A 10,811-nucleotide genomic window follows, 5' to 3' on the forward strand; every position below is an offset into this window, starting at 1 on the left:
CGAGGGTGTTCAACAGACCTCCCCCAGAGCAGCAGCCCCAACCAGACCCCGTTCCATGAACACCGGGGTGTCCCCACTGACCTTGCGGGAAGATGGCCCCCAATGGCTGTACCAGCACCACTATGAAAATCAGGCTCGCTGCAGTGTTTGCGAGTGCAGGTGCGAGCTCCGGCCTTCTCCGATCTTGCTGATCCTCCCCAGTGCTGAAGCAGAGTGGCCCCTGTTCCCAGGCACAGGCGGGGCAGCGGGCCTCCCTCTTTCTGCTTGACCCCTATTACAAATGCCTCGTTTTTCACCTCAAAGGTCTTTATTTCACCATTTTAGAAGGATAAGGATTGTAGCTCAAGAATGATGCCTTTGCCCATGTAACTCCCTCCCCACCCCCAATTTACAGGAGACCCTAAAATGAATGCTGTTGGCCCTCCTTCCCACTCCTCCATCACAGGCAATTTTCTTTTCCTTGTTCATGTTTCCAAAACAGTTTATCTTTTTATCTCCTTGGAAGAAAAGTACTCAGCAAATCAAAGGTATCATTAGTATTGTTATTATTTTGCTATTGAAATCTCTTGAATTCACTCTGGATTATTCATGTGCTTTTTTGGGTCTGCAATATAATGCCGCCTAAGTCACCCCCACTGGGCTGAACAAAAAAGAAAAATTGCATCTTCAGGCCTAATCCCCTGCTCCACCCCGTCTCCTGCTGGCCCTGGCTCCTACCAACAGGGCACACCAGGGAGAACTGCTCCTTGGTACCATGCCTAACTCACTGCTGCCATGTTCCAAGTGAGGGAGGCCCCCGCGGTATCCTGTAAGGGCAGTGCGCAGGCGTTGACCCCACCCCACACCCCCTCCCCCTGGGGAGATTCTCTTCCCTCCTCAATAGGTCTGGCTGGCAACAGAGAGCTCCCTGCTGGGCAGCAGACACGGAGACCACCCCATGCCCAACAGACTTGTCCCAGTTCCCCTTACCCAGAGGATTTGTTAAAGAAGTGGTCCCACACCCTTGGCCAATTGTGCATTGACCTTCCAGGACAAAAGAAACCATTCTTCCTCCTCTAGACAAGACGTCATACCACTTGGGGTGCTAGTGCGGGGACCAGCACACTTATTACTTGCCTCATCTTTTGTTATATGACAGTTCTGGGCAAGATTAAATGTTCGCTAAGTTGCTGTTCACTCCCAATTTCTTGTTCTAACGCCTTCTCAGCCTGTACCCCCTATGATCTCCCCATTCTTTTGGCTGCCTCTGATGTGTTCCTGGTATCTTGTCGTGCCCCTCCCCCTCCCCAAGGGGGCTTCTCCCAAGTTAAGACCTCTTACAGTTGCTCCTTCCTTTCCAAGCTGCCTGTCATCCCCATAGCTTCCTTCATCCTCGCTGGGTCTCTCCACTCACAGGCTGTGTGCCCCGTGTCTGCTTCAGGCTCTTCTCTCCCCTTGGAGAGTCATGTCACCACAAACGTCTGTCCCTCAGGTAGCCATCTGACAGCCCTTTGGGGGACTCCTGCCAGCAGGTCAGGAGAGCAAGTCACTTAGATTCTTCCCAAGGGGGAGGTGACATCCCAGGTGAATCCTCAACTCAGGGATTGTCACTGACAGGTAAATGCAAGTTCTCATTGTCCCACCCCCCCACCCCAACACGATCAGAGCAGCCTGGCACGTGTGAAAATCCAACGAGAGATCTGGGTTGGCCAGAGTTAGAGCTCTCGGACCCGGCGAGGTTATGAGGCCAGACGGGACAGTCTGGGAGTGCTAGGGGAAATGTCAGTGAGCAGGGATGAGAACACCTTTCCGAAGAGCCTCTGAGTTCAAGGCACCAACTTTGTATCACTGTGCATTCCTCAGACTGTCTCAGCTGGGAAGCAGGGACCTTCCCATCCTGCTGGCACACTGATCCTTCATAGCTACTCGGGACAGGGAGGTGCAGGCTGGATGGCACGGCTCTTGAAGATGAAGGAGGGCACAGAGGGAAATAGTTGTGGGCAAACGGAAATGATAAAGGGAAAAAAATATCGCAAGTTCTAAGTTTATGGATGACAAGAGAATCGATTCCTTTTCACCCAGGGGCAGAACATGCCTCTTCTCTGCAGGAGGCAAATTGTGCTGTGACATTATCCCTCTCTGTACAAAGCACGCGGTCCTGACAGCTGATGGAAGAGGCATCCCCAGCAAGAGAGAAACCCACAAGCAGCACACACTGGCGGCTCGCCATTTCTTGGTGGGGAGCCAGGCCCGGGGACGCTGGCAGGGGCGGAAATGGAGGCATGCCATTTGGTCTTTCTACTGCCACCTTAGGAAAGATAAATAAATATTTAATCTCCATCTACATGAAAAAGCCCAAACTTTAAAAGGAAAGGGGATAGAGCCTACCACTGACATGGATTATACTTAGATTTCACTCTCTTAAGGGTTACAAGAACAAGTAAAAGTGAATAATTATCGGACAGATTGGGAGAGAAAGGACAAATGAAAGGGACTTTAAGAGTTGTGACTTAAATGTTTTGCCACGAAAGTCTTCAGAGTGCCGTTTGGTGCTCTCCCTTCAAAGGGGGACGAAGACAACGGGAGCAGGAAGCAGGAGAATTGTGTTTCCAGAAACTCTAAAATGACACATAGGCTCCCACTGGGAGAAGTGCTGGGCAGCAGATGGAGGTGTCACCGGAGTGCCAGATAAAGGCCTAAAAAGAACCCTGGGCATTTGTTTTCTCTGATAGGAGGGGCATCCCTGAGTCCCTGCACATTTCCTTGGAAAGCGTCCCAGGAGGAAGCGTGTGCAGGAGGTGGGAGGTCAAACAGGGGACTCGGTGGGACGTGCCAGGCAGGGTGCAACTTCAGTCAGGGCAATGTCTGCGGGCGTCACCTCGAGCCTGCGGGCTAGTCCTCTCAGGACCTCTTGGAAGCAGATGCGCTCTAACTAATAACTTGAGAAATATATGGCACTTGGCAGAGATGGGCACAGAATAGGAACTGATTATATCTGTGTAGGGTCAAATAGAATCCTCTGGGGAATTCACAATACTCAGAACAACATCCACATTAACATACACGTCTGCGGATCAAGTTAAAAGGTAGCATATCACAAAAGTCCAGAAAGAGCATCACATTTGGCCCTTAATTCCCGTCACCGGAAACTGTTCACAAAACCTACAGTGTCCAGTGATATGGTGTATTTTGACTGGCTACATCCACTTTGTCTCATGGTCTTTCTTTAGATCTGTTTGGAGCCCTGTGGGCCATGACATCTACTGTGGGGTAGGGTGGGCAGTGCTGGCCAAGCTCGGAACACTCAGGGATCACAAGGAAGCAGGCATTTGCAGGATGCTGTGGCTTCTCCCTAGTGCTCTAAGGGCTAAGGGTAGATGAAACGGAGCGTTTAACCTCCATAGGTAAATATTTAAAGATTCATATGAGACAGCGAAGAAACAGCTCCGCTACTGAGAAAGGGATAAGCAAAGCAGATGTGCACTGTGATGATTCAGACAGCCAAAGAGGCACTCAGACACCAAAGGCTTCTTATGCCAACCTACAGCAGAATCACAGCTCAAGCTTTCCAACAACACACCGATGGATTGAAATGTGCGCGGGTCCCATGAACATTTGGGGGGGGGTGGGCTCCTCCTTTTAAGGATTCTACAGGCAACTTCCTGAGTAAATTGGGAGGAGGCGAAGGAGAATAGGAGTGTGAGTGTGTGTGTGTGTGTGTGCATGTGTGTGTCCATAAGCAAGCACACAAGCATCCAAGAAGGAGGTAATCTCACAAAATGGTAATATAACCCAAACTGTTTTGTACCAGTGTCCTGACATAGTTCTTATTCATTCAGCCTGAAAACTCCAGGGAAGGCAATTTATCTTCCTGCTGCTGTAGGGAGCCCTGGTGAGATGCACACTACCATATGAATACATGAGTGTGTGCGTGTGTGTACACATTATAATCACATACAGGCGTGGGCGTGTACACACTGTTATGGGGGAAAGGGCCCTCAGGTTTAATCAGGATGGCCCTGAGCAAAGTTTGATAAGGGGGCAATCTGCAGGGACCGTAAGTACCAATGGAAGAGGAGAGGAAAGAGGTGTGGGTTTCTGCTTACGTTTGGCTTCTTCCTGACAGGGAAAGAAAAGGAGGCATGCTGTTTGCTTGCAAAGCCAGCCACCCATGGCAGTGCTCTGCTTTCTTGAAAACTTTTACCCTTCATTTAATCAACAGATGGACATGCTCCGTTGTGGATTTTTCTGAGAGTCCTGTCCCTCTCAGAGGCGTGCTGGCTGCCACAAATGCTGTCTCAGATGGCAGAGGCAGCACTGGCATTCCAGAAGAGTGGGAAGGAGTTGATTTATTCTCTCCTTCGAACTCAATTCCACAGGTGACTTTTGATGCCTTTGGCTGAGTGGGCAATCACCCTCCCTCCCCAGATCTCCCTCTCTGCATCTCCCTCCCCTCCCTCCCCCATGCCAGCCCTTCTGGGGCTCCCCTTGGCAGGGAGCCAGCCCAGAGGTAGCAAAGTTCTTCCCAGAGAAGTCCACCAACCTCTGTGCCCCTGCTAGGCTGCACAAAGTAAACAATCAGCACCAGGGGCGACATTTCACTTTAGACCCTGAATCCGGGGCTGTGTAGGATTCACAATTCAGCCTTATTCAGAGAACTCGATTACATTCAATGAAACTCTTGACAAGGTTCTCCCCAACCACTGCAAATTAGCCCCGCGGTGCAATCGGTCATTGCGGCCCCTGTGCAACCGTGCAACCGCACACGCTGGCTTCTGAATCCACTCCTGCAAGTCAGACCTTATTGGAGCTGAAATATTCACCTCAACAAAGCTCTCCTTCGCGACCCACTCCTTCTCCCAACCTGAGCGTGGAGGAGAGGAGGCGCCCAGAAGTTCCGAGCGGCAGAGCCACACAGATACTGCCTCATTAACATCCCGGGAGCATAAAGAACTCATTTGCATCGGAGAGTTTGAGCTGGATGTTGACAAGTGAGAGGAGAAAGTCACCCCTCCCACACCCCTTCCTTCCAAAGGAAAATAAACAGTACCATTTTGTGGCATTGGCGAAGGCAACGAAGCCACGCCAGCGCCTCTCGGACGCACCGATCGGGTCGAGTTCGCGAAGCCTGCCCGCGTGCCTGCCCTCAGCCCCCCGCGCCCCGCCAACCCAGCCGACTTTCTTCGCAACTCCGGCCGCCGCCCGCGCGGGGTGTCCTACCTTGACTGAAAAGGAAGAAGCACACGAAGAGCAGGTCGAGCTGGAAAGGTTTCATTCCTCAGCGCGGCCAGGGAGAGCCGGCGCGGCAACTTGGGTCGGCAGTTAGTTTCTCCTCCCGGGCGGCTCGCCGTGCTCAGCCTCCGCCGCGCTGCTCCCGGGTTCGCGCCAACCATCGGTCTGTCCGCGCGTCCGTCCCTCGGCGCGGCCCCGCTCTGCTCGGGCCTCCGGGTCTCCGCAGCCTGCCGAGGCCAGGGGCCGGCGCCTAGCCGCCGCGGGAAGCCGGGCTCGTCAGCGGCGTCCCCGCTCGGAGCAGATCCATTCTGTGGCTCTCGGCGGCCCCGGCGCACGGCTTGGCTTCCTCCGGCGGGCTCCTCCCACAGCGAGCTCGCGAGCGGGCGGGCGCGGGAGCCAGTGACGAGTGACAGAAGGGCTCCTTTCACTGAAGCTGGGGCGGGGGGGAGAGGGAGGGGAAACAGGTCGTAATTAAAGAGGAAACACTTGGAAAAAGGAGATCTAGGCAAAGCAGAGGGCGGGGGGGGGCAGGCTCTGTTTTCTCTTCCCTTCTCCCTTTTTCCCCCTAAAGAGGGGTAAATGCAGCTTTTGTCACCATTATTGACCAAAAGACATCTCGAACGGGGAGCAGACTGTGACTTTTTGTCCCCGCCACATAATGTAGTTCAAAGGCAGTGAAGTTGAGGGGACTAGATGCATGCACACGCATTAAAATATGCGTGCCCTGCCTTTGCACGAGGGATTGGGAACTGGCTGAAAGGGAAGCCACGGGGGGTGGGGGGAATGCATCTTTCCCCGGGGAGGACTTGGCCAATTTGTGCAGCCGGAGTCTAGGAGTTGGGGAAGAGATAAGCACGTTTTACATTTTTTGGAGACTTTCCTAGAAGAGGGAGGTAGGTAATAAAAACCCGAACGTTTAGACCTTAGTTTGCTTTGCCCTAGTCCTCCAAAACAAAATGAAGGAACTAGAGGGAAATCAAGCAGGTTTGTGACACATGCCCATTTATTGTGATTACCATCCTGGTCTGTGCATTTCCTAACAAGGAGAGGGGAGTAGCCTGTCTTTGCGTTTGCAGCCTCTCCTTTAATAACCACTCCATCACTCTGAGAGTGTCTTTTTCTCCAAGAGGTGCTGTGATTCCTATTGCGAAGGAGAGGCCAAGGTCATAGGCAACTGCCTGGGAAGAACCTTCAGGTCTTTTACCTGTTGTGAAGCCCACACTCAAATCAAACTCTGTTTTCCTCCAGGATAACAAACAATTTATCTAGGTCTGTCTCCTTGATGGACATTTAGATATGCCTGGATAAGCAGGCACTGGGGGAGCTAAAAATCCCAGGCACAGATCATGCCTTCTGGAACTCACAGTTTAGTGCAGAAGCAGAGTATACATGTAAGATACAAATTAGAAGGATAGTTACAAGTGCTTGTAATATGCAGTATTATACAGAAGAAGGGGGGGGCTAAAGAGTAAGGGGACAAAGCTGAAAGATGTTGTCCTGATGTGTGCTTTTCAGTATAAAATCAGTTATTGCTTTCTTCAGTCACTGGACCTTGGAGACGTCTTTTGGGAGATTCTTAGGCTTCTTTCCATCAGTATTACATACTTGGGGGATTTTACTGACTTCAAGGCACATTCCAACTCCAAGTTTCCATGTGGATGTTAACTTTAAAAATGTATCCCTTGGTATTGATCAACAAGAAAAGAGAAGTAGGGCCCCATGAGAAAAGTGTGTGCTGGTAGGAGCTTACTTACATCTGGTAGTTGACATCAAAGATCTACAAATTAGTAGGTGTCTGCTTTGTTGACTTTTCTATTCTTAACTTAATAGTTTATTTAACTGCATCCCTTAGAGGCTGTTAAACAGATCAAATGGAAATTTGTAAGCAAGCTTTGGGGGGGGTGAGAAATACTGAGCAATAGAAACCAAGAGGACCCAAAAGAAGCACCCCATCAGCTAAATTAGCAAACAAGGTCCAGAAGCAAAGTGTCCGCACACCCTCAGCCCCCCACTGACTCAATGACAGAGAAGACAGTGGAACAGAAGAGGCAAACCAGAAACACATGGGCCGGATGAATGGTAATTCTAAGTAACCTATGCCGTACAACATGTCAAGAGTGAGAACATGGCATGTAGAGCGCTTTAACTGTAGTAGGAGCTCTCCATTAAACCTACTGGGTGAGGAGAGAAATTTAACGTCTGGGCACCATTCCTAAGGCAAGCCTTGCAGTGCATAAGACTAGTAATATTAGAATGTGGACTGTACCGCACAAAGCAATACTGGATGTTTTAACTAACGTTTATCCTTTAAGCTGCTGTTTCATTTTGACTGCTAGCTCCTAAGTGGCCTGGGGCCCAGATTCGCTTAATTCAGCCCCCAGGGAAGTATTACAAAACCAGAGTCATGAAGCTAGTGAACTGTGCAATACACGGAAATAGGCCCACGTACAGGCGTGTGCGCACGACACACACACACACACACACACACACACACACTCCGTCGTGGACAGGAGAGGGATGGTGGGAATCTGAGGTTTGAAGGACCTTTTTTCGCTCTCCCACTGGTCCCTGAGATTGGCCTCATGACCCTCAGGCTGGTTCTGATTCCCCCCAGCCAGCTGGGGCTGTTCCCTTCTCAGATACCCCCTCCCGCCCCCCCAACCTCCTTCTGCCCCCTCCCCACAGCCTCCGGTCTCCGGCAGAAAGGAAAAAAAGCTTGGATTAAGTGGTGAGCTGCCTGCCTTTAAAAGGACCGGGAGGCATTTCAAGCCCGAGTGCCGGAAAAACCACGGCAATCTTCGGCAGCCACCACGTGGGGCGGCGAGAACGACAGCGGTACCTGCAGGACCCACAGCCGGCCGGGCTCTGGCGCCAGCCCCGACGGCGGCCCGGCCATCTCCGCCCGGCCGCTCCTTGGCCTCACCTCCTCCGGGGGCTCGGTTAACCTCCTAGCGCTGCAAGGTGCCTGCGCGCAGTTCGCTGGCGAGGCGGGGGGCGGGAGGCGCGGACGGCTCCACCTGATGGAGAAGAGTGGAGACTCTTAGACCTCGGAGCGTGCAGCGAGGCGAGCGGAGGGGTGGCGAGGCGAGGCTAAGGGAGGGGAGGGGAAAGATGGGGAGGGGAGGGAAAAGGAGGGGAGGGGAGGAGGAAGACCGCCCCCCCCCGCCCCAGTGGGAGCCTGCGCACCCCGAACGCGGGACTCAAGGCGCTGGGGCTCGGGGCATGGCCCCGTGGAGGTGACAGCCCTAAAGAGACAGCAGAAAACCAAGCACTTGGAAAACTGCCCGAATTCTGGTTCTCTGCACATCCCGGCTTCAGGTCTCTGATGCGCCCACCGCGCGAGCCAGGGTCCCTCACCAGCAGGTGGCATCCTCTCCAGCGTTTCTTCTCCTGGACCGGAGCCGGGAGGCCGAGTTCATCAGCCCCGCCCCCCTCTCCCAGGCCTTCAGTGCCCAGTCCTGTGTCCTTTGAACCACCCGGCTCTGGCCGGCGAGAGCTACGCGGGGGCCGGAGCCCACAGAGAATGAGGGCTGGCTGCAGATTCTGCGGCTCGCCGGCCAAGAAGCTTCGGAAGGGGCCAAGTCTCCGCAGGACTTCTTCCAAGCGGGGCTCTCCTGGCAGCAAGCGTGCCCCCCACAGTTTTCTGAGGCCTGGGACAAAGACATCGAGGCAAGAGGGGTCCCGATGCCGCAGTGTGGGGGGTACTGCAGCTCAGGCCCCTGAGCGGCCCGAGTTCATTACAGACCATGCAGAGCCTAGACTACTTTCCAGTGACCTTTCCCTTGGCTGTTCATTCGATGTCTGTAATATTTATTATTTCTTCCATTTGGGCAAAGGCCCGCGTGGGATACTTTAGAAAGACACGTGTGGAATGAATCCACGAAAGTCTTCTAGTTGGGCAGAAGTAAACACAGGTGGAGACATGGGAAAAAATTTATGAAACATCTCATTGGCCTTTTAATAATACAGAAATTGTCCTGGAGGTCATCTGTCGGGCTGGATCCTTTCTAGATGAGTTTGCCTAGGCTCACTTGCCTGACGCCCCACAGGAAGCTGACACGGACTGAGATGCTGCCCAGAGCCCCAGCTTTCAGTCCTGTATTTGTATTGCCCTGCCCTCCTTGCTCTCCCACACTGCTCCTGGTGGCCGGGCGCCCTCTCTCTGTCTCCTCTTGTTCCCGAGGTGCCGAGGTGCAGTTACCCTGAATAAAGAGAGGAAGAGGGAGAGGCTGTTTTATGAGATAGGCAGTCATCATGAATGGAGAATTTCCTGTTTAATGCCTCTTCACAGTATTTGTTGCACAGATACATTATAAACCACATTTCCTTTTGTTTTTCATATATCCTGCCAGTGCTGGCTAATACCTTCTTGTCCAGGGATTTAAACACATCTTGAACGGGCCTCTCCTGGGAGTTTAGGGTAATCCAACTCTCCGTCCTTGGTAAGTTAATAAGAGCTCAAAGCCACATATACTTCCAGAGACCAAACGGTCTTCAGGGCTCCTCCCTTGGGTGGCAGCCTGTCTGACCGGGACAGTCACAATCTTCTAGCCGATTTCGTTTTCATTTTCTGAGCCACATTTCTTTATCACATCTGTGGAGGTGGATTATAAGTCCTGATCCCTGTGGTCAGTCTTTCCATGGTAGTGCCAAAGGGCCCAAAGGACCAGGTCCTCAGCTTTTGGGAGCATCCCCCAAAGGGCAGGATGATTCTGACTCCCCTGATTTACCTGATATCAAGCCTGAGGGAGGGGATCATGGCGAGTCTACAGACTGGGCTCTACCTGGCCTAGACACACTGTATTTTTGTAGCTATTTCATGAATCTGGACCTGTCTTTCTTCATCTCTGAAAATGACTGGTTTGAGACAGTGACTTTCCAGGATTCCTCCCAGGCCTGAAACTGTTGCCTATTCTCCTGAGGCTACCCCTCTCAGACTGGAGAGATCTGGAGGCGCTTGCACGGTGCTCCCAGTGTCAGGACAAGTGATTGGGAGTGGCTGATCCCTACCCATGAGAAAACAGTGGTGGGCCTGGAATCTACATAGATCCCTCTGCTCTCGTTGGTTCCAGCTTTCTCCTATACTGTTCCATGCTCCTCCTGCTCTGACTGTCCTCAGTCTTTCTGCAACTTGCTCCACTGGTGCTTTCCCCCCTCTCCTTATTTTTCCCAGAACCATCCTGTTTTCCCACATCCAGCCTGGATTCTGTGTTCCAGAACAGATTTTCTTCAATGTACATCCTATAATTGCACTGGATGCACACGTTTTATTAAAGTAAGGGAATGCTGAGGTCACGGTGGCTAGTTGTAAAGACTTCCCTTGAAAGGCATTAAGGACCATGACACCTTGTATTTTTAACTCAGTCTTAATACAGATCTGGCTGGAAAATGGGGCCGCTTATGAATCTTTCTCGATATCTCGGCAACCCCATGAGGGTAGGATCAGGGCCTCCCCAGATCATGACCCGTGCACGAGCTCTTGGCCTGGTAGGTGGTAGGCACTCAACACATAATGTTGAATGAATGGGAAAGTTTTACCTAGTGCCCCACATCCTATTTCCTGTTTTCTGAATCCAATTTAACTTCTTCTTCGCTGTGTT

At 52.1% G+C, this 10,811-nt stretch overlaps 1 protein-coding gene across 3 annotated transcripts in view; it reads right to left on the minus strand.

Annotated features, from left to right (window-relative positions):
* The window catches only part of KIRREL3 (kirre like nephrin family adhesion molecule 3), a 576,106-nt gene extending 567,810 nt beyond the window's left edge, over window positions 1-8,296 (minus strand). For 2 of the 3 annotated variants that reach the window (XM_034666067.1, XM_034666065.1), the window contains exons 1-2: window positions 8,051-8,296; window positions 5,200-5,644 (exon numbers count right to left, since the gene is read on the minus strand). In XM_034666067.1, coding sequence (XP_034521958.1) covers window positions 5,200-5,254 — 55 coding nt within the window. In that variant the 5' untranslated portion in view covers window positions 5,255-5,644; window positions 8,051-8,296. The remainder of the gene's footprint in view (window positions 1-5,199; window positions 5,645-8,050) is intronic. The other variant, XM_034666066.1, reaches the window with a different exon arrangement.
* Window positions 8,297-10,811: the final 2,515 nt, after the last annotated feature.

This window comes from Ailuropoda melanoleuca, chromosome 8 (assembly GCF_002007445.2).
Source record: "Ailuropoda melanoleuca isolate Jingjing chromosome 8, ASM200744v2, whole genome shotgun sequence".
NCBI lineage: Eukaryota > Metazoa > Chordata > Mammalia > Carnivora > Ursidae > Ailuropoda > Ailuropoda melanoleuca.